This window comes from Pseudochaenichthys georgianus, chromosome 10 (genome assembly GCF_902827115.2).
Source record: "Pseudochaenichthys georgianus chromosome 10, fPseGeo1.2, whole genome shotgun sequence".
Taxonomy (NCBI): domain Eukaryota; kingdom Metazoa; phylum Chordata; class Actinopteri; order Perciformes; family Channichthyidae; genus Pseudochaenichthys; species Pseudochaenichthys georgianus.
In genome coordinates, this window is record NC_047512.1 from 13,983,786 (window position 1) to 14,011,686 (window position 27,901).

Here is a 27,901-nt window from a genome sequence, read left to right on the forward strand (position 1 = left end):
TTTTGAGAGGGGTAAACCTGCTGTAGGATGTGTGATCTAACAATAATTTACACCTACAACTTGCACATACACTATCCTTCAGGTGATTCATTTCCAGGTTAATTAGTAGTACCATGTGGCTTTTGAAAATCTACCCAAATACAACACAAAAACGAAACACACAAAAAGGAATTTGAAACAAGATACGTTGGCAGAACACTGTTTCTGTTTAGTACTTTTCCACTATTAAAATAAAACATTTTGACTGATGTCACGCAGACTGTATGTAAAGCAGATTTTTAACATATCATACAATGATATACCCTTAACATCTACTGTAAGGTTATATGATTCATATGAAGGGCTTGAATTCCTTCATGATGCACGTTTTACACATTTTTATAGTGATAAGCATCTATGATTTATAACAGCTTTGTAAGCCAATCTTAAGATGTAAACATTTAATAGATCTAACATACCATTTTAGACAGATTTCCAATCATAGAAGCTCTAATATACTTTGAGAAACAAGAGCCAGGTCTAATTATAACTTTCACATCAGCAGGTAATGATGCACATCGCTCCTTTGAAGTATCTCCTATGGTGCTCTTGTCTTGCAGATCAGTGTGTGGATAAAGCCAAAGTTGAGGAGAGTGAGCAGAATGCTGCAGAGTACTCCAAAAAGGTGAGACATTAATCACTCCCAACAGCCCCCTCGGTTGGCTGGCTCCCATCAGGAAGGTTTTTCCTCCCTAAGAGCTCCCAGACAAGCTATTGATTTTCCATGCCCTGATCAATACCTGTGTGTGACGCTACATGATCTGTATCAGCATTACAAGAATCGATGCCGATGTACTGATGTATACTTATTTGTGCACAGTGCCGGGACAGAGTTAAAATATGTGCCGGCTCTTTTAATTCTGTTCTGCATTTCAAGCTGGCTCTTCAAGGGGTTCTCCCTTTATCGAACATTTCCTTTTAAGGTAATTACATAGATTAATGGTTGAGAAGGTAGCAATTTCTAAAAATAACTTGATCAAATCTGAATCAATACTCTTCAGTACCAATTTCTTCCCTGAATTGCATTACAATATACTGTTTTTCTGTATGATGAAAACGTTAGTTGACAGATTATTCATCTCATGCACTGCTGTCAAATAAGTGCAGCAATTATGATACAATTGTTTTTTTATCAAAAGTTCCCAAATTAAACTTCAATTGTGTCTTTTATTAATTTGATAGTGAAAACATCTAATTTGAAACCTTACCTCCTGCTTATGTTTTATGATGTTTTAATGTATCTTAAAGAGCCTCACTTTCCCTGACTGGCAAAACACCCAGGGGGTCCTGGATGTTTTTTTTCTCAAGAATTCTGTGATAGCAGCCCAACGTCTACCCTGCTGGGCCATTGAAATCATTGTAGCGACATGTCTTGGTTTCTGCAAAGGTTAGATCCATCAACATTAATGAAAGCCATGCCTGAAACAAAGACGGAGGACACCAGGGTTTTGGGGCCATGAGAGCTATGAATAGAAATCGGCCAGTGTAAGACAGCGTGTTTTGGTGGCTGTTGATGTGCCCTATGGCTGCTCTCAGGAGACAATGTGCCGCTCACCAACCTGTGTGTGTGTTTTCATCTATCTCATATGAGCACATACTTGCTTCTCTTTTCTGACAGTTTGATGAGGAGTTCAGTGCACGGCAGGAGGCCCAGGCCGAGTCTCAGAAGAAGGAAGAGAAGATCAAAGAGTTGGAGGGGAAAATCCAGGCCCTGGAGTCCCAGGTAAATCCATACAGAGGAATCCCACTGCTCTGCAAAACAGTTTTGTATTCCCCTAGACATCTTTTAGATTGTATGTTTTCCAAAAAAAGCACAAAACAGAAAGTACTGCAAATGCTAATATCCAAAAGTTCTTTTGATCACTGTTCTAAGTGGGAAAAAAAACACTAATGCAATCTTATATTGAAAAAAAAAGGATGTTTATCTTCCAGAGGTAATGGCTCGTCTCCATAAAGAGCTGATTTGGTCAGAAGGATACCTTTCCACCTCACTTACAGCTGTGCTGCTGTACGTGGAAGTTATCTAACCCTAACCCTATCCATGCAAGAACATTTGATTTAATAAAGGGTCAATCTCCTTCTTAAGTTGTAGCTCTTATATAGGCGAATTGCTCTATTGAAGCTTTTCCTATGTAATTATATCATCACAGAGATGGATTGCATTTGCTTTCCTGGACTCTACTTCATTTCTCCCCATGCAATACCCTCCATTTTGATCACAGAAACTGACTGCTATTTCCCCCTTAACCCAATTCCAAATACTTTAGTACTGCCTTGGGACAAAAGGGCAGTTTGCCTCGCTGCTTAGGGAATTTCATATAAACCAGCTTTGAAAGATGGTATAGCTACATTTATATCAGAAATTGCTTTTTCTTTCAAACATTCATCTCAGGTTGCTTAGGCTGTCTGATAAACTGCACCTGCATATGTGGTCCATCACTGGGAATGTTCTCGTTCAGTTGTAAACTAGTTTTACCCCAGCCTCTAGCAATCATTCTTAGGTTAACAACAAATGCTGTTATGTAGTACAAGCTATGGCTGTTGTCCTGGCCAAAGTCACGCATTGTTTCTCTCCTCAGAACTTATTATGTGTGTAGCTGTTACTCTTGAACTTCATATCCCAGAATCCCCACTTGTTTCCTTCATGCGTACCCTACCATCACTCAGTCTGTTCCCGATGAAGGCCTGACTGTTTTATTGAGAGCATCAACATATAAAGTTCCTGTCCAGCTGCTCCGCTTGCTCGCCCCCTTCCTCCCTTGCTCTCTCCTTCTTCCACCTTCTGTCAGATATGAATGCACCAGGCTGTGTTACCTTTGCTTGCCCTCTCTCCCTTGTTGGGGCTTCTTATGTTGTGTTTCCAACCCATCTTCCCCTCACCCTCCCCTGGCAGGCCTCTGTCTTTTGAAGACTGACAGACTATGGTGCATTAACAGGTAGTGTAAAGCAGAGAAGCCCCTGAGAGTCAAGCCCTCTCTTTCTCTGTTTGTCTGACTGCTCCTTCAAAGAGCTGTTACTGCAGGAGAGCCTCACATCAACACACATTAACCTCAGCCGGGAAACGTCTAATTAGTTTGGCACACACTTGCATGGATGTGGCCATAAGGACCTAAGTATATTCATATGCAAGTTGACAAAGCATACATTAAGTGTATTTACTTTACTTTCAATGTAAATCCATATTATCCCTTTAAAACCTTAATGTTCACTCCCCTTATGTATTTAAGCTTAATACGAGTTGATTATTGGGCTGTAAGGGCTTAATTAAAAAATAAGATATGTATTCAAGTTCTGTATTAGTAAATTCAGAGTTATGTCCTATTTTTTTATATAAGGCAGGTGTTCACATAAACCATTCGATTGCTACCTTAAGCAATGAACTAAGCAACAGTGTCATCCTCTCAGATGGCTGAAAGAATGTGTTTTGCATCCCAATTCAATCTCGACACAATGTTGTCGAAGGCCATTAACTGAGAGCGCAGAACTTTTGAATCAGCTCGAGGACACGCATTCAGTTTGTCCATCAAAGATGCCGTGTTATCACTGTCGTTTTGCTGAATATGAATGAAGTGGGAGCTAACCATAACCTTTCATCTACTACTTAGAATTCCTGTCCGATATTAAAATACATGCATGCTCGAGTCGCTCCTCTTCACCTTGTTTGTGAACCAACACATTTAATGAGAGTCTTTGTCTGGGATCTTTGGCATTGTAACAAGCAGCCTCCTTGATGTGTCGACTTGAGTGGAGGTTCTGCATGTAAACATAAACAAAGGACATATGAATCACAACAAGTGGAAATCATCAACCGGTTCCCAATCCTTTGCCTTCAACCATTGGAAGCTAGAAAAAAGGAAGCTATTGAATTGGCTCCGGATGTGATGAATAATGTAGCACTGCAGTGGTACAGTGGAGCACTCGGCACCATCCCATTAATAGGTTTTAACAACCTGGCGGTCTTGTAGCTGACCCGGCTCAGCCCCCAGAGGAGCTGGAGGTGTAGTGCACCACTTCCTCTCTCTTTTTCTGTCAGCCTCCCCCGACTGATTACTGAATTTGACTCACCTAATAATGACAGCAAAACTCACAATGTAGTCTCTGTTATCCTCGGAGAGCCGATTGAGTTGTTAAGTCAGACATGTACTGTCAAACTCACTATCATTCAAATGTGTTATCCAAGCAGCCCTACATGAACAGAAAATGGTGGTCAAAAGAGCTGGACTTCTAAGAAAGCAAGATGTGCCATATTCTATCTGATTTAATTCTCTTTGGCTGGTTCTTTGGAGCTACGATATCTCAAAGCCTCAAAACTTTAACCCTTAAAGAAGGAACAAATCCTGTCTTCACTTTAAAGATTTTACTTTACTACAAGTTCCTCAACTTCTTTCGAAATGAACGTTTTTTTTTAGCAACCGTACCCAAAAGTTTCCATCTCTTTTCAATTTCAGACATACACTATTTAGTTTTCTACAGTCCATAATTGGATGTGGTCTGTAGGAATGACTCCATTAAAATATTACATTTCAGTTGCTGTGGAACACGTTCCCAGCGTCTTTCTTTTGGCAATGCTGCACAGAGTGATGTATCAAAGCAAAATGGGTACATTTCTAAAAAACGAAGAAGAATACAGAGTGAAATCAATGCCCATCACACATCTAAGAGTGTTAAGTTGAAATTAATATTTTGCGATGCCAAAAAAGAAGAAAATGGAAATGGAAGCAGGGTTTATAAAGGTGGACCAACTGTCAGTGAAGCTGTGCCTTGTTCCTTTCATGCCGCAGTCAGTGCTCTAAACTGATGTTCTTTTTTGAAGGTAGATTACATCTTGTTTCAGGTGTATAGGTGCGGTACACTGTGCCTTTTGCACATCAAATAGCTTGTTCAGTCATAATGGGAGTAACACAGTGTATTTGTCATTAACTGTGTAAGGGACATCTTCTTTTCCCTGCTTGCCTCTTTTCTTGCTTTTCTGTGTTTGGTGTGTGCACCATACCTGATCATGTGTACTCTAGGGTTCTTATTCTTTCCTGTCTATCTAACCCACTCCCATTTGTGCCTTTCTGTTGCCCTCTGTGTCTGTCCCATGGTGTGTGTGTGTGTGTGTGTGTGTGTGTGTGTGTGTGTGTGTGTGTGTGTGTGTGTGTGTGTGTGTGTGTGTGTGTGTGTGTGTGTGTGTGTGTGTGTGTGTGTGTGTGTGTGTGTGTGTGTGTGTGTGTGTGTGTGTGTGTGTGTGTGTGTGTGTGTGTGTGTGTGTGTGTGTTGGTTGGTTGGTTGGTTGTTTCTGCACAGTTAACTATTGAAAAAGACAAGCTCACAGAGGCTCAGAGACTCATCAGTGAATCTGAAGCCAAGGTGGGTGTCCTCTTTGCATGTGCAGCCCTGAACACAATCACACTTTTAACAACCTGCAAATACAATTTATCTTTCAAACTAATTATATTGTGGTGCTTCAGATATGTTGTTAGAAAACAAATCTTAAACCCTATATTGAATTGATTTGTTGTCCTATCTGTTGTCCTCTGTGTGCCTCTCTACATATCAAGCAAACATTTTAAATACATATATCACCTATCAATTTGATTATAAATGATCTAACAGCAAATTTAAAATGTTCAAACTGAAATGCTATAACATTAACACTGAATTGATACAAAACTTGAATGACTGCATGATTCTTAAAATAACTAATCCGTAAAATTAGCCTGAAATAAAACATTTTTATTAAAATGAATAATATATTAAACTCCTTTTGTAGTTTTTACCTACAAACAATTCTTGTTTGTTCAATGCAAGTTTCCTAAGTAAACACTTTGTGATTGAATTCCCCTATCAGAGATGAGATTGGGGCATAGATTTAATCACATATAATTCACAGTTAATTACCTGCCATGCTGGCCTCCCAATTGAGTCCAGAAGACTAAGAATCCAAATTGGATGGGTTATATTTCATATTAGCTGCAATTTATACTTAACAAAGAGCTCCAGATGGGCTCTGCAGAAGTATGAAGAGCCAAAAAGCATCAAAGAGAACCTTCACAAGCTGGCGAGAAACACAACATCAAACATGCAGAATCATAGAGTAATTAGAAATAAAATGTTAGAATACAAATATTTCTATACTATGTCTTTGTCTTAATGTTTCTGTATTTCATCAATACATAATCTACATTTTTTTTCATATTGTATTTAAACATTAATCTTCCTATACCGTATATTGTACTTTAGTTTATTAATTCAGAACAATACACATGTAGGTTATGGACGTACAGTACATATTCCATGCAATACATGTTTGAGCATTTTGATAACAACGCAACACAAAACGTCTGATGTTCTCCAATATGACCTCAGTTTAAAATAGCTGTTTTATTTGAGTCCAAAGACACAATTATTATACACTTTACAACATAGGCATATCATTTTTATTAGATGTTTGTTTTAGTATCTTAGAAATAGGAAGCCAGTAGCGATGATATTGGATCCTCAGGGTTCTGTGAAACGCTGGGCTTAGAGAGAGAGAGAGAGAGAGAGAGAGAGAGAGAGAGAGAGAGAGAGAGAGAGAGAGAGAGAGAGAGAGACTCTCAGTTTGGAAACGACTGCGCTGCAATTTAGCAGCTAATTTGCTTCCATTCTCTCATATTAATCTTAAAAGAGGAAACGGGCCACGGAAGGCTTGAGATTGACAGACATGTAATCATTGATGTTGATTTTCTTGGGCAATCTGTGTAAGAAGCTCCCTTTTTAATTTTGGCCCTAATAAAAAAATCAGCCAGTTCCATTATGTAATGAAACACAACGTAATGTCTCTAAATATGAAGCCAATCACATGTTAGGCACACAATCAAGTGTCTGGGGCTCACGGAGGATGTGGAGAATTGGTTTTGGAAAGGAGAAGTGCAAGTGGGAACACTATTAGTTTAAAGCTGGCATCTAATCAGCTCCAAAGATCAAACTATGTCTTAGCCCGGGTGTCTGTAATTGTTGTATTTGCATAACTTTTTTCTCTATAACATTTTTCTACTGGCATAATCACTGACTACCTGTGTATGTGGTTTGTGTGATAGTGCAGCCATGTCAAAGGACTGAAAGAGTCTGTCTTATCAGTCTGTGCTGTAATTACACCCCTGTCTACTGTTTAATAGCCTGCCATTGTGAGGACTTATAATGAAGACTTGATGGGAAAGCAACATTCTTATCTTTTGTAAATTATAACAGCAGTAGATCACAGCTTTTTCATACATTTGACTATTTACATTGATATCCAGTGAGATTAATGAATACAACCCTTTAACCAATGCATAACTCTCCATATAAAGCAGCATAATGGAAGGTAGTGTTCCAGTAATGTTATTCTAAAATTAGCTTAACGAGTTGTTTTTAATATCAGTGGCCTGAATTGAATCATAGTGTGAGTTGTGCCTCCAATGGGCAACTGAAGTGCAGCATATCTGGTTATATGCGGTTATGTGATTGATAATGAAGAATTGAGTTATCAATTTGAGTGTTATATTCAAGCACAAGCTTAAGTACTGTATTGGCTAAATATCCCGGGTTCAACAATATAAGCCAAACACACTTATTAAACCACTTAAAAAACAATTAAGTACAGAAGACAAAAAACAATTGTCCTAATTTATAAAAGCAACATTATAAAATCAAAATTGTCACATAAATGATTGTGTCAAATTGATAAAGGATATTTTAAATGGAAACTTATGATCAACATAATTGTATATAGTTCATAGTTTTTAGCTTAAAGCTTGACCAATCAACTTGGCAACCACATACATCCAACTCGGTTTTGATCATGATTTCCTTGGTAAATATAATTCTGAGAACAGCATAAGACATGCCATGAACTTGGAAGCAGCACCACCTAGTTATCTTGAAATAAAACTCTGCAGTGAGGTTTTGCTTCATGACACACATCCAGCAGATCGAGGTTTAGATGAAGCACTTAGCACATGGTTTGATGTTTTGACCATCATTAACCTTTTTACCCTGTATTTGCAGATTGCAGCGGGTCCAACTGCGCCCGGACCCCCACCTCCACCACCTCTTCCAGGGGGTGGAGCGGCCCCCCCACCTCCTCCACCACCTCCTCCCCCACCTCTACCTGGTGGCTGTTTTCCCCCTCCACCACCTCCTCCTCCTCTCCCTGGTCATGCTGGGATACCACCACCACCACCTCCACCGGGCGGAGGACCTCCACCCCCCCCGCCACCCCCTGGCTGTGGACCCCCACCACCTCCACCATTCTTTGGGGGCCCAGGCGGTCCTCCACCCCCTCCCTCATTGCCTGTCATCAAGCTACCTTACGGACTGGAGGCCAAGAAAACCTACAAGCCTGAGACCGTGATGAAGAGAGTGAACTGGACCAAGGTACGTAACCTGAGCTCTGAATCTCTGCAACTCATATTCTCAGGGTCACTGAGAGGGATTTCAGACTGTAAGGAAACCATCGTTGACATTAACTACTATCCATTCCTTCACAATCACAAATGCAAACATAGACTTTAGAAAAGTGTTGAACCCTACAATATTGAAAATGCAGACAAAAGTCTTAGATCCAAAACAAAATGGTTCTATTCAAATGCACTCTACTAAGGCAGTTTAGTCAAGCAGCCGTTCAGCCAAAGGCCACACTGTTCCACACTCAGCAACCATTTCAAAGGATTTAACAGTAAACAGTTTTCATTGCTCAAATGTCCTTGGATTTGCACAATTAGCATACTTAAATGAAACTGGGCTGTGTACCATTCCATCACATTTAAATACAATTTCAACCTGGCAATCTCTTGTGTGAGAGCGCTATTTTACCATAGATAATTTAAACATCGCCTCTGGACATCTTAGCATTATTTTAATGGTTATTTGCCGATGCTTGTATGACCTTGCATCTTTCTCCACAATTACTGAAAGCAACCAAAACATCAGACTAGTTCTTTTGAAATCATGGAAGTACTGCACAGTGTACTCATTGATTTGAACGTATTAAATAAATATATTAGAATCATAGTGATTTTTATCATAGCCATCACTTTCTATCACTTCATCACAGTTAAACAAATTGGGATTTTGGACAATTATTAATAGTCATACAGCAGTGTGAAATATTATGTTACATGTTATGCAAACAGTAAAAAGAACAGACATTTTGTTTCTTAAAACAGGGTATGACTCTTTCTGCTTTGTAATATTTTATTTGACATTTTCTCGAGAAGTATCATCATGGTTTTGGACATATGGTTTGTGTGTATGCAGGGTTGTGCACATGCACATTGGGTGGGAGTGTGCAGAGGTTAATCAGCAGGTGCATTGACCTTGCCTCCACAGGAATTGTCGTTGGGTAATGCAAATTAAATTCATAACCACCTGAGGAAAAACAATCTGTGTCTCTTTTGTGTCGATTAAGTGGGACAAGAGTCGTCTGTCTTCTCTATGTGTAGCAAATGGAAGTATGGGAGTGCCAGGAGCAACTATGATTTAGTTGTATAAAGAGGAAAGAGAATACATACTTTTCCTCTCACCTCTTTTCCACTTCGCCAGAAAAAGGTGTGAATTACTAGGAATGCATAGGAAAAAAGTGGCCTGTTGTATTATTGTTCAAATGTTATGTGGGCATTTCCACACTCAGGGGGCAGCTTCTCAATGGGACAAGTTGTAATATTTTCACATTTTAAATTACAGTGCTAGGGATTTGATGCCAGTACATTCTTAGTCAGAAGCAGTGGTACAAGGCCCCCACATTGGAAACAACCAGCTTACTGTAGGCATACATTGGAAAATGTCAGCTTTGTGCTGAGTGCATTTTATATTAGCCTGAGTTATCTTTACCCTGCATGTTCTCCCACATCTGTGTCAGTGATTCTACTATAGGTTACTTATGTAACCCCAGGACTCAGAGTAACATGAAGTGAGATGTCTCACTATGGGATGCGCCTCATCGCGGAGCAAACAGAAGCATCAATCTCATTACGCCAATCCGGATTGGCTGGTGATCTTGACGTCAGCGTCAGGGAAATCACCCCCTATAAGTAGCTTGCGCCACAACGCATGCGTCATTCAAAATAAGCACCTCTTCTCGCTTCACCATAGCAAGGAGGGCCGTCTGGTGAGACATCTCACTTCATGTTACTCTGAGGCCTGGGGTTACGTAAGTAACCTATAGTTCTCATTCATAACACTCCGTTCGATGTCTCACTATGGGAAATTGTAGCTCCCGTATTGCCAGACGAGCTTATCTCGAAGATCACCGATCAACCAGAATTTAACAGGTAGAGTCCCGACTCAACAAGGTGCCCAGCACTGCTCGGGCCACGCTTGGAGCGGAGACGTCTAGCCTGTAAAAGCGGACAAAAGTGAGCGGCGAGGACCAGCTCGCCGCTGCACATATGTCTTGGATGGAAACACCCTTGAACAAAGCCCAGGATGTAGCCAGGCCCCGAGTCGAGTGAGCCCGCAGACCCGAAGGTGCTTGCAAATTCTAACTCGTATAGGCCAAAGCAATTGCCTCCACAATCCAGTGGGAGAGCCGTTGCTTAGTAACGGGCTTGCCCTTGTGAGGGTTACCCCAGGACACGAAGAGTTGGTCATTAAGACGAAGCTCCTTTGATCTGTCCATATATGTGTGTAAAGCCCGGACTGGACACAATAGATCCTGCTGCTGCTCCCCGGAGGAAACCAGCGGCGGAGGAAATGCCTCAATGTCAATCGGGGTACATGAACCAACCACCTTTGGTGTAAAGGCAGGGTTGGGCTTCAACAACACTCTCGTTTGCCCTGGGGCGAACTGAGTGCATGAAGGATGTACAGACAGTGCATGGATATCACTGACCCGCTTGGCGGATGCCAGGGCCAGTAACAGCACTGTCTTGAGTGACAGATGTTTCATGTCAGCTCCTTCCAGGGGTTCAAATGGGGTCATTTTGAGCCCATTTAAAACCACTGCCAGGTCCCATAAGGGCACCAGCGACCTGGAGACAGGGAGGAGCCTGCGCGCTCCCTTCATAAAACGGCAGACCAAAGGATGTTGGCTAGCCGTCTTACCCTCAAAGCCCACATGGCATGCAGCAATAGCAGCCAGGTACACCTTGATCGTGGAGAAAGCTCTGTGTTTATCGATCAAGTCCTGTAGGAATGATAAAATCACCCCGACAGGACATTGAAAAGAGATGTGACACCACTCCTCAAACACCCTCCACTTACAGTCGTAAAGAGACCTGGTGGAGGATGCTCTCGTACTCTGAATAGTGTTTATCACCTCCTGATGGAGTCCCACTGTATTCAGATTGTACCACTCACGGGTCAGGCCCATAGTGCCCCGCGCTCTGGGCGTGGGTAAAGGATCGCCCCCCCCCGCCTGAGACAATCTGTCCCTGCGTGGTGGGGGCTGCCACGGCTGCCCGCACAACAGCTGATATATCTCCGCCAGCCCGTACGTTGCTGGCTAGGGCGGAACCATCAGGATAAGTGTATGGCGTTGCTCCTTCACTCTGGCCAGAGTTGGGGGTAACAGAGCCAGGGGTGGGAACGCGTACAGAGGACCCGGAGGTCAATCGTGTACGAGTGCGTCCCCGCCAAACAGTGCGTTTAAATCGTGCATTAAAGAGAACAGCTGTCATTGAGCATTTTTTCTTTATGCGAACAGATTTAAAGCGGCTCTGCCGTAACGCACCCACAGCGGACTCACGATCCTAGTGCCACTACGCATTACATAATAACCAATACTCTCCGCACAGCTGAGATGTCACGCTTACGGCTCCAGCCGGCACTGCGCATGCGCGTGACGGTGGTGCCTTCACATCCCCAGCCGGCACTGCGCATGCGCGTGACGGTGGTGCCCTTAAAGCCCCAGCCAGCACTGCGCGTGGCGGTGGTGCCTTCACAGACCCGTCAGTAATCCGCCTTTTGAGAGATGCCGTAGCTGCTCTCAGAAGGGGAACAATTGACGGGCTGTTTATTGGCTTCATTGATTTTCTTTTAATTTTTTTGAGCTGCGCCCTCGGCATGAAGCATGGATGCGTCAGCGGCAAATGTTTTATGACAGAAGAATCAACCAATGTGTGACATGTGTTTGTGCGGACTTGAGGATGGTGTTTAGGCATCTCTCGAGGCCACGAGGAGGACACGTTCAGGGCCCTGGCGGACAACGCTGCAGCTTTGTAAGACTTTTCAGTCATTGTAGACTGAAAGCGGTCCGACTTTGCTGGCAGCGTGGGGTTCCTGCTCGGTGACGGGCTACCAGCGGTTCCATGGGCGGTATGTGGAGCAGGCCGAGCTTCTCCATTCCGTCGCAGTCTAGGGAGGAGGCACCCTGGATTGGGACCTTGTTGCTGAAGGGCCGGTCTCTCCACGAGACCGACACTTCATCCAACATTTCCGGGAAGACCGGAAGGAGTTGCCTCTTTTTGCCCGCTGCTTGGGGAAGATGTTTTCCCTCGTAGCGGGACCTGGAGGTCTCCTTGGCCATTTCAGGCCACGGGACGTTGAGTCTGGCCGCAGCGCGTTTGCTCACGGCCTGCAGGTCCATGCTCAGACCAGGCGCAGCTGCTGTGCTATCGCCCGGGAGAGCAGCCCTCGCTCCAGGCTTTGCAGCCTGGGCCGATGACATGGTGTCCTCTTCTTGTTCATCCGACTCGGACAGGAGGAACGCCAAGGAGTCCTCTTCTTCGTCCTCCTCGTAGTCCAGCTCGAGGACATCCTCCGCGGGTGAGACCATGTTGAGGTCTAACCGGGAGCCCCAGCTTGGTAAAGCGCGGGAATCCGTTCCCGCGTGTCTTGTCGTCACCGGGTCCCAGCCTGCCAGGGCGCGGGATTCCGGTTCTGTGGCCATAGCGGATAATGAGCCCCAGACCGACACGGAGAGGGGTTCACTCTCTGTGGCGGACGCCCCCGTGTCTTGACTGCCGGCTGGCGGGTCCATGGACATGGAGGGGTCCTGTTCCGACAGGCTAGCTTGTCATGCTAACCGTCGGCGGAGGCTCTTGACGGTGAAGCGGACAAAATGTCCGCATGAGCCGGGGTTGTCGATAGCGCCTCGGGCGTGTTCCAGCCCGAGGCAGGACGAACAGACCTGGTGTGTGTGTGCCCGAGATCTTCAACCCGCAGCCGCAGAGTCGAGCCACCGAGTCCCTGACTCCTCTGGTGTGAGGGAGAGGGGCGTCCATCTTGTTCGCCTCGTGGCGTGGAGAGGGCCCGCTCTCGACAGGTGGGACGGGTGTCGGTAGAGAGGGAGCGAGGGAGCTAGCAACAGGTGTGCTGCTAGCTTGAAAAATCGGACCTACCTTACTTTCTCGGGTAAGAGAAGGGCGAGGTCGATTTTAAATACTAACAGCGTTAGTACTACCATCTTCCTGCGAAGCAGAAGGAGTAGCCGGCGAGCGCCCGTCGACCGAAATGGGTATTTGGGTTCAGTCTGTGGACAGTGAAGCTTGCCCGGCTACTGTAGAGATGTGCTCTGAAGCGAGAAGAGGTGTTTGAATGACGCATGCGTTGTGGCGCAAGCTACTTATAGGGGGTGATTTCCCTGACGCTGACGTCAAGATCACCAGCCAATCAGGATTGGCGTAATGAGATTGATGCTTCTGTTTGCTCCGCGATGAGGCGCATCCCATAGTGAGACATCGAACGGAGTGTTATGAATGAGAACTGTAATTATAATGAAGTGAGTATATTTTACATGCATTCCACATAAAAAAATAAAATGCATATCATTTAATGAGCTGATTAAGGATATCTGTAAACATGGACATTGGAGGAACAAAAGGCTGCATGGATGAAATCGGATAATCTTGAGTCAGGCTAATTTTGAAGAACTATATCCAGCATCAACACATTTCTTCTCTCTAAAATAGATGACATCTTTATTTAGGTCAGGTCCAGTGTGAAACCCCAAGAGTTACAGTTTGCACCGCGCTGGATTTGAAATATCATAAATTAGAATTTCCCCCAAAAAATCCCCAATGAATATTGTATCCAGTCTATTGGTGGTTGTGGAGGACATTCTTAAGAGAAACCGATACATGATTCATGGACAAAGTTTGTCTTTTGTTATATTTAATAAAGTAATAAAGGCAGTCAACATAAGTGAAATCGATCCCACATGTCATCCTCAGAGGATGGAGTCCTTTGAGCATTTTTCTATTCAGCCCAATGCTGTATTTAAATTGATGTGGGATGAGTATGTTTTGACTCACCTTTTGACTAATAACTAAGGTGGCTATTCAATAATACGACAATATTCTTTACCACTTTTATGATCTTGGAATCCCAACTAACAGAATGGCAGAATTTTAACAAGCAGCAACAACGTCATGAGCTGTAGAGATCATGCATTCAAACACATCTCATGGTATAGCAGTTCTTCCAACCACCTTAATTTCTTATTATACATGCATCTGTTGGCCACAATCATTAGATAGTTTCATGTAACATAGCAAAGGTTTATGTTTTTAATTAGAATCAGATCATGAACCCTTTTTTAAAGCAATTGTTGTTCTAAGTCTTCCTTGAATTGCTTGTTTAAAGGACTATGGGCTTTGGCTACCAGTTGTTTTGTGTTATTAAAACAAATGTTGTAGTGTAGAAAAGTTGCAAATCCAAAATAATCCTCCATTATAGTTGTTTCTGGTTGTTTCATTTTGTTACTTTGCACTTCCACACTCACTCAACTTGTAAGCTAGTTCAATATTTGACTTGTTTCAGCATGAACTATTATGTTGAGTTAAACAAAGGGGTGCTGTTGTATGTGCAAGAGATTTGATCAGGAAATATAACTCTGTTTTTCTGAATAGAGGCGCGTTGTTATCCAAACTCCACTCCAGCTCATGTTGAAATGTTCGTAAGCATTCCATTTAAACACCTAATGTTATCGTGAACTCTGAAACACCGTTACACTCATCACCATTTCGATATGGTTTTGGGAATTATTTCACAGCAACGGATGAAACTCTGTCTGCATCGCATACATGTTGCACTTCCAACTCTTTCTGTGCGTGATTACTGTGATTTTTACGAGGTTAATGGCAGCAGTGAAAGGGGCCAACTGCAGGTCGAAGCCCTTGATTAGAGCTCTTACCATATTACTGTATCATAATGTACAGCAGCTGTTGTGTTACAACATTAGCAAGTAATAACTGCAACATGTCAGATGGGTGTGTTTATGTCTGAATCTCTCTGTACACCATACTCTCTTGTATACTGAGCAGAGAGTAGGTAATGAACAATGAGGGGAGTGAGGCATCCCTGTGGCCTGCTATCAGCTCAGTGTGTGTAGGTGCCTGGTTGCTTCTTAGAGACTGTGTATAAACAGGGTTGCTGATGTTTTGTGCAACCCTGAAAAATCACCAAGAGCTTTAATGTGAAGGTTTCAGTTATGGCAAAAATCATAATCTCGATTATTTGGGTCATTAATTGTAATTGCGATTATTAAATGCGATTATTCATTGACTTTGAAAACATCCATTTATTGGAGAAAAAAATGTGAACAGTATGTTTTTAACAGTTGATTACCCTGAACTTTAAGTATAATTCAACTGAAAAAGCAAAAAAAAAAGTAATAATAATAAAAATAATCGTTTTATTTCGATTACGTTGTTTTCGTAATCGTTGCAAGCCATAATCGTAATCGCGATTAAAATACGATTAATTGAGCAGCCCTAATTTCAGTCAAGAACTAGCCACATGTCTTCATTTCGGTGGTCATATTCATGCATTTCTCCATAAAATGAAATAACTTATTTAACCTTGCAGGCTCCAGTTTTGCATCTTTTTTTTTACCTTTTTTGTTTGTCGTTGTGTTGGCTACTCAGATTCTAAGGATGCTTACACAAGGACATATGTGGGTTCAAACACACAACAACACACACAAACCTCATCTCCAGTGAGAAGAAGTTTTTGAGTGGCAGGTTGCTGGAATGGCGGTCTCTGATTGTGGTGATAATGGAATCCTTGTGTCATTGCAGATAGTGCCTCAGGAAATGGCAGAGAATTGCTTCTGGATCAAAGTCAAAGAAGAGAAGTTTGAGAATCCTGACCTATTTGCTCAGCTCTCCCAGTGCTTCTCCTCGCAGAGCAAAGGTAAGGAGGCGTCATCTGCCTGCATCTCTTCCTTAATGAATCTACACACACATAGACGCCAAGCCACTTTCATCTTGTGACACTTTAAGAAGTCATTTTCCCCACTGAAATGTTAATTATCCTAAAACCAAGCACTTTTCCCACTGCATTTGAACACCAGTATGTATGCTCTCAAGTCAAATATCTGTGCCAATTACGGATAGCAATTCGGTTGCTGCAGTGTTTTTATATGTTTGTGTCTTTGAGAGACAGGCAATGTGGCTGCACATTGTGTTTGCTCTTTGTACCCATTGAGGAGTAACAGATCTTTTTTTTTTTGTGTGCGGATGTGCACAAACTTGAACTTGTACGTATATGTGTGAACCGAGAGCAGTTATGCTTGGTTTGCTTCATGCCTTTTCCAGTCCAGTTGGCCAATTCTGCGCCGGGGAAGACGGGAGGCTTTTGTGAAGGAAGCTCTGGGAGTTTTCTTGTCCCTGCCAGTTGTTTCTCGGATACACAAGCAGGCTACGTAACTCGCTGATGAATAACACAAGCAGCACAGAGCAAGTTTGTTTTTGTATGGAAAGGAAATGTGTGTGAAGGCACATGATGTATTCCTCCCATGACACTGTGAGTGGTTTCCACTTATTTGACAGTGTTTGTGTGTTGTATATTCCTCTAATTCGAGTAGCAGTGGGAGGGGAGAAGTCAGTGCCCTGTCAAGCGCACAACAGTCAGATCTGAGCTCTGTCAGGGTGTGTGGACACAACTTTACAGAATCCTCCAACTTTTCCCATATTCCCACCGTCTGTTTGGACACCAGTCAGCCCGCCGGCAGCTTCTTGGTCTGTCTCTTTCCCCGCCTCCGGGTCTACAAACTAGACTCAACTCTTTTTTGTTCTGTGACATAAATAGCAACCTTTCCTCAGCTGCCGCTAGGTGATTTACCGTCATAATACAGATGGAAGGAGAATGTGGGAAGGAAAGAACAGTTGTTGCGAGGCTAAATGAAGAAGCAGGGATAGGTCTCTCGTGTTTCATTAGAGGATATCTGCCAGACGTTATATATTTCAACACGTGCTCTCTGACATTTCTGAAGTCATTTAACCAGAGTCCTTTGCAATAACTATTTATCTATTTTTTGGGTCTTTCATTTTAAACTTAGTGTCAGTAACTCAGTAAATCTGTATGTTTGCAAAGCACACCTGCTATAAAATACATTTTCAGATGGAATCCTAAAATGAAATATGACTATTAATTCAAAAAGGACATTAATTCAACTTTAAATGTCCTTTTAAATTCTTTATTAAATTCACTTTGTCACCCACTGGGGTTTTTAAAAAGCACAATAGATTGTCCATGTTCCCGCTGGCATAGTAGGAATTCATGGTGCAGCATTTCCCACGGGAGTTGCCTTTGCTGGATCCCTATCAATTACCCCTGCAGCGACTTCACTGAATCAGCTCTTTTCCCTCTATTGTTGAAAGAGAACATGATTTGCTCATGAATGAAAAATGCTGCTTAATGTTTGATATCTACCCACCCCCCCTCGTCAGTGAAGTATAAAGTCAATGAGAAGGCCTTTGATGTAGATGGTATTGCAAAAAAGGTGCTAGATTGGATCTTCTTAAAATGAAATAGTAGTTCATTGGTTTTCCTATTTCCTGTTTCATGATTCACACAGTATAATCTTTTAAATACATGCCATCTGAGGATATAAAAACGATAAGTGTGCTTCAATATTTAACATTTTCTCTTTAACATTCCTGACTTATTTCTGCTTTGAATATGACCTATTTGAGTAGTGAGGCCCCAAGTGGAGTCTGTTAACTTGTATTGGTTGTTGTGTTGAGCGGTTAGGTGGAGAAACAGTCCTGCACAACATAATTCATGATATCTGGTACTCTCGTTGTAACCACGGACCATCAATCCTTTCTGCTGATTTGACAAACAAGTCAATGGTGAAAACAGACTTAATTTGTCTGCGATATTGCCCCCATTTTTTTATCGCACAAACACACACACATACAAACAAACGGACGCATGCACACACACACTTGTTTTTTTTTATCTAAGCTTCTAAACTTCCATCTTTGCCACATCTAAGACATGGATATTTATAAGTAAAGCACTCTTCAGGGGGACTAGTGTATCGTGAAAGATGAGGCAAGCAGGTGTAAATGCCTTCCCTGCAGAGCTGCCCCCATAAAATGGTGCCAAAAGACGTCTGTTAACTTCACGGACCTAGGCATTCTTGCTTGTTACTTGCATTGTTGAAGAACAACACTTTAGCAGTAAAAGTAAAAAAAGCAAAAAAGAATCACTTTAACAGCCCCCAATTTTCAGAATCTTATTGTGCTCAGAGGCCTCTAAAACAACGGAGAAGCAAGACTGTCATCTCCCCTGCTGCTTTTATGAGTCTCACTGTTTAATGAGTTTTCCAAGAAAAGGAAATGATAATCAAGAGCGATTTTGAGCGCGGCTTCAATCTTCTAAAAAGTGGCTTTTTATTAATATATTTTTTCTTGTCATTTATTAAGTGATAGTTCTTTGGCCTGATTGGAAATTCATCACATATGTAAATTATTAAGTGTGAAGGCCACTGACATGTCACTGATTAAATAATACTGGCAACATCCAATGGTAGTCTACCTCGGGGCGACAGAGGCAACAACATGTCTTTAAAAATAGTTTTACCAGCTACTTGAAATATGCATAATAAAAAACTGTCTGTAACATACATTGTGGCAAGTGGTAGTGACACATTCATATTTAAGAAACTTTTTTTTTTTTAAGGCTAATTGAAATTCCTTATTTACTTCATACAGATCATACAACCTGTAAATTCATTTCATACGTTTTAACTTGGTTGATTTTGTGGAGTAAAATTACCAGCGTTGGTATGATTCTAATTTACTGCTTCTTTATAATATATAATTATAAATAGTTCTGTTAAATCATCATAAAACAACTGCATTTATTCAGTTGCCTCTGACGGCTGCTCAGCTTATTTTATTCATCTCTAATTTTGACTATTTTAAAATGGATTTATTGTCCACAATGTATAAAATAACCACATTATATGCTTCCAATGCTTGTTCACATATTTAATAATCACACAAAGTCAAGTGTATGTACTCCGTGGGAAATATAGGTGCTTCTCCTGTGAGTTGAAATTGTGATACACTTAAACCTGCACCTTATTCATTTATGTCAAGGAAAGTATTCCACCTTTAGCACCATTACGTTTTTTGTGATCGGAAAATTGTGACCACCGAGCGATCTCTTATGAGAGACACAACTCCTGCTCACCACCTCAATTTTCCCATCGTTTGAACTTGAATACATCCCATTGAATAGACACTGTAGATCAACCTGTCAATGTCATAGTTATTTTATCTCACATAAAAAAAAAGTTTTTCCCTCACTTGGCTTTTCTCTCTTTCTTTACCCTCTTCTCTGTTGACTTGGCTCTCCTTTTTTTCCTCTTACCCTCATCTCCCTTCAGTTCGCTTTATCAATCAGTGGGCTGTGCCTTTGTATGGCTCTTGGGATCAAATCAGATTCACTTCGGGATTGAATGTGTCTAGCCATGGCCTCCTGCATTTGAAAGGCAATTCATTCAGCTGGAACTTTGCAGTTCAATTTGAAACAAGATTGATGTTGGCAAACTTCACACCCTCTTTCTTCCAAAATGTTTCCTCCATTGCACGCACCAATTGCTGACGGACTAAGGGCCTGTGCCACTTTGTAATGGTGATGTCTGGGCTTTTCAGGAACAACACAATGAAAGAGAAAAGTTACTAAACATCAACTGAAATCCTTGAGTATACTGTATTTTTCAATTTACAATAACATAAACAATATTTCAAAAACATGAAACCATTACTTACAATTATGTTACAGTCAGGTAAATACATATATTCATAAATATTCATATTTAATATCTTTAAGCTTTCATTAACGGTTCTATTGGTGTTGCGTAGCAGAGTGCTTTTTCACAATTTATGGTTTAAAAGTCCTAAAGGCCTAATGAAGATGTATGCACATCCTGAAGGAGGAATCAGAGCATTCCTCCCCTCTGAGCTGGGTCATTGGGACCTTTTCTTTCCCAGCATGCCTCAGTGTTAATGATGCTGGCTAATGAACATTCTTAGCCAAGTGCTTGTGGTGAATAAGGCCGGAGGGGACGGGGAGAAGTGTTACCAAACCACACTGCACCTTTACAAATAAATCAAAACATTGGTTGAGAGGTAGAAAGAGAGCTGTGCAATAATGGCTTAATATTGAATAACAAGGGAGTTCTTTGCCTGGAGTATTGTAGGCAGAATTTAGCAAATCATGTTTCACTGATGTATGAAAATGAAATACAGCAATTGCATTTCATTTCATTGTATTACTACACTCTCATGTTCAGTGGAGAAACATCCTCCGACATGTGTTGTGCCTGTACGGAAAGGTCAGCCCTGGAAAGGTAGTTTGGTAAAACCTTTTCCACAAGTGATGGCTGCAGTCAACCACCCCCTCATCACATGGTATTTGATCAAATCCCTCAGGAGATCTCCTCACTCTGACACCCATTTACCTTTACCTCAATCTCTAGAACTCAACCCACACACACATCCAATGTGGTGTGCACACCAGCACATTCTCAATCCTTGCTCCAAAGCCCCAGCAGCAGGGCGGTAATGATCCTGCCACAACGGCAGCAATGATGGAATCAGTGGGGGGTTTAGCTGGCTCCTGACTGCCCTTAATAAGTCCCCTAATAACTCTGTTAACATCAGGGCTGACCCGGCCACCAGATCAAACACACTCACGCATGGCCGGCCACCACCCATGACACTCGGGGACCTCTCAGTCAGGCAGGGAAACTGTTGCTGACCAGCCCACTGCCACACTGTGTGCCTGGAGCTCCACAGTGTGTATTCAACACAAGTCTATGGACACACGTTTTGGCTCACAGAATGCTGTAGCAACATTAAGTGCCACTCAGAATATTTTAATCCTGTTAAGCTGTATTCAGTCCCTAACAATATGTCTTGTTGATAGAAAAGCTTGTTGCTCTTGAATGTAAAATATCCCAAGACTACAGTTGGAGCTCTGCCTCCTTAGATAGTCTCAATGTAATAAAAGCTTTTGTCTAATGAGTTTAAGCTTAACTCAAGACACTGCAGACCACTGTGGAATAGGCTTCCTTGTATTAATAGCGTGTGTACAACGATAAGCTTTTGATACGTTCTATATCAAAGTCATGTTTCCCTGGAGAACAAGGCTGTTTATTACTGATTCTGTTAATTGAGAGGAGGGAGTATCTGGCGAGGCAGCTTCCTCTGCATCTTTACCGTGGCCTTTCCTTTCTTTCTTCTCCTGACATCGCTCCCTTTCTCTTCCCTTTTCTCATTCTCCTCAAATCATCTCTTTGGACATGACAGTGTCCATCTGGAGTCAGGGCCAGCCTTGTAGATAACGACCTTCACTCTCAACTCACTCTCTCTGCACTCTGTTTAACAGATGCAGTCTTCCACAAACAAGATCAGAATTGGCATTTTACCACATCCTCATTTTGTAAACTGTCATCAGTGCCTCTGAGTGGACTGATGCTTCCCTTTGGAGAATTGCTTTGATGACCCAAGACCTTTCCTCACACCAGTAAATGATGCATTCTGGAATACATGTCCATTATTACTCGAAGCGAACCAGAGAGGAAATAACGCATTGGAGAAAAGAAAGGCCTCAAATGGTACCATTTTCCTCATTTTAGAAGATGGGACATTAATCGCTGGCTCAGGCAGAAGACATTTGTCTCACTAAAACACAAAACACCCTGATGTACATTTCTCTCTGTTTGGGGCAGCCAGCCCACAGTGAATATCTCTGGGTCAGCCATTTTCCTTGCTCATCCCTGCACATTTTTAATATATCACATATGAATGGAAATTAGGCCCTTAAATATTAATGACAAGTAATTGGTTTATTGTAGGAGACTCTATTATGTGCGTGTGCATCTGTGTCTCTGAGAGGGAGGGAGGGCGAGAGATATTTCCTCTCGTTCCTACTTCATATTGCCTGGCTGTGATGTCCCACTGATTTTAATCTTCTCTTCTCAGATGAGAGCCATTCTGGCTATCACAGTGCACTTTAACTTTAGCCCTCTGAATATTAGCTTTCTTTGATACCTGCCGCTTACAACCTCCCAAGCCTACATCCTGCTAACTTTGATGTGCCTTCAGGTACACCGTTATGTTCATCACAATCTGTCTCTTCAAAAATAAATATCCCCCTTGCATCTAAATATTTTATTGTATTTTTCTCCATGCTGGCAAACCTCATTTCAGCCGTTTGGGATATATCAATCTTTCAAAGCTGTCTTTTTAATCTTAGTCTCCACTGGCCCTCCAAGTAGACATTTGTGTCTCAGTTTGTCTCGTAACATATCAACAATATATTTAAGAAATCCCATTTCCTTAACTTTTTTTGGTTTTTTTTGTGACTGTTTCACGAGAATGTTCTGCATTGCCATCCGTCTGGAACTGTTTTGTCAACAATACTTAGTGTTCTTATACTGAACTAGGGGTGGGCGATATGACGATATATATCGTCGTGACGATATTAGGTCTCCACGATATGCTTTTTCAGAGATATCGTCCTATCGTGATAAAAAAAAAAAATTAGAAAAAAAAAAAAATAGCGGGAGGGGAAGAGGCTCTCCGTGCGCGGCGCAGGGGGCTATGACAGCGGACGGAGAGCCTCTTCCCCTCCCGCTCCCCCAGCCTCACCTACTGATTTTAATTTCACCATATATCAAGCCCGATCGATTTCACAATGTCAGCGCACCTCTGCTTGCGTTCAGTCCGAGTTGTTTGACACGCTCCCAAAGTCCCCGCCCCCTTTCTTTGCAGCGAGCAACCATAGGGCAGGCATTTCATAAAGGGGCTCCTTATGAAAAGACTAGCAAACGGTGGAAAGACATAACTGACGCGGTGGCGTTTTATGTTTTTCCCTTCAGTTATGCTAAAGTCTTTTATTACACTTCAAGTCTACTCTAAAGTTTACATTTTAATTGTTTGGCACTGACTTTTCCTCATTGATGTTTTATGTTTTACTTAGTTATGTTTTACCCTCCTTTTCATGTTTATTGATGTTCACTGCTCACTTGTTCATTCAGGGTTTCATTTCTGAAATAAAACCAGCTTGAAATGCTATTTTGTTCTGTTACTCCTTTTTGTTTTAGTTTCTGTTACCTTGTATGTGCTTGTACTGTTAAGTAACTTGAAAAATAACCATAATAACTGACATGAAAAAATATCGTGATATATATCGTCTATCGTGATACTGCCTGAAAATATCGTGATAACATATTTTTCAATATCGCCCACCCCTATACTGAACACCATTAAGTCTGAAAAAAGGTCAACAACTTTGGGGATGTGAGTCAAACAAAACACACAAAGATGTTTTATTTTTGGGAATTTAATCCTGAATTCATTATTTAAACACATAATTCATTTTGATAGTTAAATGTTAAACTTCCTTTTATTTCTGGGTCTGTCACATCTTGTTTCTGCATTCACATCAAGACTAACAGTATTTTGAATAACTTCCTCCTTTGTTTGCATTCCATGACATTTACCAGAAATTGTATTTTGTTATATCTTGCTTTACCATCTTCCCCAAATTAAACCGGAGAACATAAACCTGTTACAGTGCAATATCAGTCAGTACATTTAAGTGAACAAAAGGCAGCATGTGGTTAGGTGACATGTGTGTGTATCTGTGTGTGTGTCCTCGTGAAGTAAACATGTATTGTCTCTGTGCCTGCCTAATTGAGTGATAAGTTGCTTAGTATCAGTGGGACTTGCGTTTGAAAAGAAGACAATGTCAGCTCTGTCACTGGAGCTTTTCATATGGAAAAAACCTCTAGCGGAGCTTCATTAACTTCATTAACTCGCCCCATGATCCCAGACTGCAGAGTATGGAGTGCATATCTAATCCAGCTTATACATATGAGTACAATATACATAGGGAATACTTGATGTGTTTATCACTGTGTGATAGTAGTGCTGTACTGGATTGGCTATGTTTGGGTAATGTACAAAAGGATCAGAAAGTCTGTTAAAAGTTTTGCTTTCATTAGATTTTTGTCATTTACAAGAGATAGTATTTATAGAATAAAAAGTTAATTAATGAATGTGTCATTATTAACAGAAATACACATTCTTTATACATTTATAGTGGCATATTGTTTCAGTGACACTCGAGATTCTATTAGCAACTTCTACAGCTTTGTTTTCACTCTTCTTTCCAGGTATTAATTTCAGGGGCTGATAGCTTTGCCTCCACTTTAGCAATGGTTGGTATGTTTTTTCTCTGATAGGACTTTAGACATCGTTTGTTTTTCAAGCTGTTACAACTCAACCACCCGCTGTATTTCATAATCTCCTCCTAAATGAGTTTGAACACAAACTCTGTCGGCCACGCAGTTAACAGAATTCATCAGTTGTAATTGCACACGTTTTACTAGTAACTCAATCTTACACCTGTTGTCTATCTCTCTAAATGTCTTTGAATACGGCTTACTGTTAACTCCATGATTCCCATACAGATACAAAAACACAAGCCGCGTCTCTACACTGGCTGACAGAAAGCCTGGCAGTGCACAGAAGCCCACTGAGTTTGTTACATGGCATTAAGTTTAATTTGTCTTTTGTGGAATTGGTTTGTGACTTCAAGTGGGCCAGGGGGTGACACTCCACAGCCAATCTGGCTGGAAAGAGACAGAGAGGAGACAGAGCAGAACTGGAGAGAGAGAACAAGCGTGATGTCCCATGCAGGATGTGTAAACAATCAGAGTCCTGTGTGTTCAAGATGGTGCCTCCTTGAATATAAACAATCATGACTTCTCATGCCACAGCAAGGTAAATTACTGCACAGAAGGATAAGTGAGAGTAAGGCAGACAGGGCAGCCAGATTGCAGACTGTGATCCACATTCATCTGAAATTGGAAAACACTAACAAAAATAACAACAAAACAATGAAAACAATGACACTTAAGGCACATTGTTAAAGATGGGATACTCACATTTTAAAACATAATGACTTTTTAACTGCCTAAGTGTGCTTTTGTAGATTATGATTTATTGCTGTTTTTGCATAATATGCATGGAGATAAAACACATTATTCAAAAGCTAATAAAACATACTTTAAGGCTTCAGCTATTCTGAGACAGCTAACTTAGCAATATGCGAATGTGGCTTTTTCTTGTTTGATTTGGTGGTGAATATTTCATTGCTGATGTAATTCCAGCTTTGCACCAGATCTTTAAGTACCATTCAGCATTCTGGGTGTCTTTCTTCATTTATAATAATAACATATTTCAATCTGCAAACAACCAATGAAGGCAGTCTTTTTTTGTTTTTTTGTTGGGAGACTACTACATTTTATTTTATGAATAGAAGAACGGCAGTTAACTGATAGTGGGTAAATAAATAGTGGGTACGCCTGAAAGTCAGTGTGACGGATTAATACAATACAACACAACTTAAAAACAAATAATAATAAAGCTTCTAAAACAAAAAATCACCTCAAGAGAGACATAGCAAGGATCTAGTCCTAGAATAAACAAGAGAATGTTCAGCGCAGATGTGCCACTTCTGAATATCCAATATGACAGACATGTTATAGAAGCTTTGCTTGGACTCTTCCCCTCAAGAACACCATCTCTGCTTGAAAGGCACACACCCTGTCCATAGCCCTCTTCTCCATTTCTCCCCCGGAAACATATATTGGTACATTTCTGCTTTTCTTTTTATTCATTTTCCCTTTCTTGTGCTTACTTCCCCATCCTCCCACCCATCTCATTCTGCACCGTCTTTCCCTCCCTGTCATCTCCCTTGAACTTTGAGTCAGAATCTTTTCTTCCTTTTTCTCTCATCATTGTCTTGCTGCAGTATCCACAGCATACATATTGTACATCTGTCTGCATTAATGCGAGTCTCATTTTGTGTTTACCATCTCAGTATGAGTTTTTGAAACTGCTCTTATTTTTGTTAAAAATAAATTAAAGTTTACTGATCCACTTCCTCGCTTCAGCATTCTAAATGATTGCAACATATCGATTTTCAAAACTCCTAATAAGGAATCTGCTCATCAAACATGTTATTTTTCTCCAAGCAATACTTTCTTTTGTCTGTCTCCTTGTGCCTCCTCTAAAGGAGATGAATAACAGAATGATAATTTAACATTTGATGAGTCTAATCAAGGGAACAAGGCAGACAGCTTTGTGCAGAAGACATTATAGATACATCACAATGCTGTGTGTCTTTCATTGTTGCAATGCAGAAGCCTTGAGGGGGAAGACTTTCTCTGAATTGCAGCATTTGCAGATTGGTTCGTTCTTTGTCCTCTCTTTTTGGCCATGTTTTATTAAACACACAGTATACTGTGAAACACAATCTAAAGCTGCACTGTGATAAATGTGAAAAGGACTGAAGAAGCGTACATCGTTATTGTAAAGTTTGTTTTTGTGCTTCTTGTTTTGCCTTTGGTCGGATCTTTTACCGTATAAACAAACAGAAAATTCCCAAATTCTGAGATTGCCTGGTCCAGCTCTGAAGCCAGACCCAGACACGTTGAGCTTGGTTTTTTCCGTGGTGTTGCGCTTCTATTGCACGTGCAAACAAATGGAAACTATCAGTTACACTTCAGGGTAGAGACAGGCTTTTACATATGATTGAACTGCATGCATAAGAACACTAAAGCCACCTGTAATGCTTCATCAAATATTCACTTTGCTGTCATTCAAATACACACTAGACGGGCAGAGCACGGAACAATGTATTCCAGCATGTATTTCATCATCACCACATTCTGTCTTGACCTCTGACCCCAGTTGCTCATCTCCAGATGAAGGCTGACGGATGTCAAGTCTGTGGATAAATGCTTCACTGCATGGAGAGTACAGGTGGATAGAGACTGTTAAGTAGGGAAGCCGGTGGTTTTAAAGACTAGACAGATTACTTTGACTGTGCAGATTTGCATTAAGGTGTTTCTGCTCTCCTGGCCTTTCTTTCCACCTCTCTAGCTCACTTCCAATCCATTTCTGGCTGAGGTAAAGCAGCTTATTAACCTTTCTGAGGCCACGGGCATACCCAGGATAGAAAGACACCGCAGACGTACTGTGTAAGACAAATTCACCTTAGAGGATTGATACGCCTTGATTTTTATTGTAATCACACTAAGCAGCGAAACACATTGGGCATTTTACGTCTGATGCAAATGTGAATAACACATTACGTTTTTGTATTAAAGTTCAGTCATACTGAAATGGAGATTTCAGCTGGAAGAATGTTAATGTTTCAGTCCACACACAAGAACGAAATTCGAAGTGTGGACTGACATGTAATTCCGATTTAGTTATCATGTTAAGTTAAACAAACATGTGTACTGTACTGTTATTGCTGTGTCTTTGTTTATTAGTCTAACATGTTCACACTCTACATTGCTGTTGCATCACTGGGATACACCTCTCTGTGCAAGTGATGTCTCTTTGATAAGCCACTGGACAGATGGGTTTAAAATATATTTCAATATTGCACAGCATGAACTGTTGTCTTTCGCAACACAAATCAAATGAATACGCACTTGTACACGCATTCACCCACATCTCTATAATGGTGTGTGCATATGCCCAGGCGTTTAATTATAGAGGTATTGCCGTGTCTCACTGGTAACCTGTGACAATTCATCTTGGGCAATGTCTTTCAAGCAAATGCTATACATCTTTTACAAATGTAATAC

General features: G+C 41.4%; 1 protein-coding gene across 1 annotated transcript in view; it reads left to right on the top strand.

The window, feature by feature from the left end:
- Positions 1–27,901, top strand: part of diaph2 (diaphanous-related formin 2) — a 429,613-nt gene that overhangs the window by 145,390 nt on the left and 256,322 nt on the right. Inside the window, exons 16-20 of the mRNA XM_034093628.2 lie at positions 600–664; positions 1,658–1,762; positions 5,329–5,391; positions 8,053–8,421; positions 16,005–16,119. Of these exons, the coding sequence (XP_033949519.1) occupies positions 600–664; positions 1,658–1,762; positions 5,329–5,391; positions 8,053–8,421; positions 16,005–16,119 (717 nt within the window). The remainder of the gene's footprint in view (positions 1–599; positions 665–1,657; positions 1,763–5,328; positions 5,392–8,052; positions 8,422–16,004; positions 16,120–27,901) is intronic.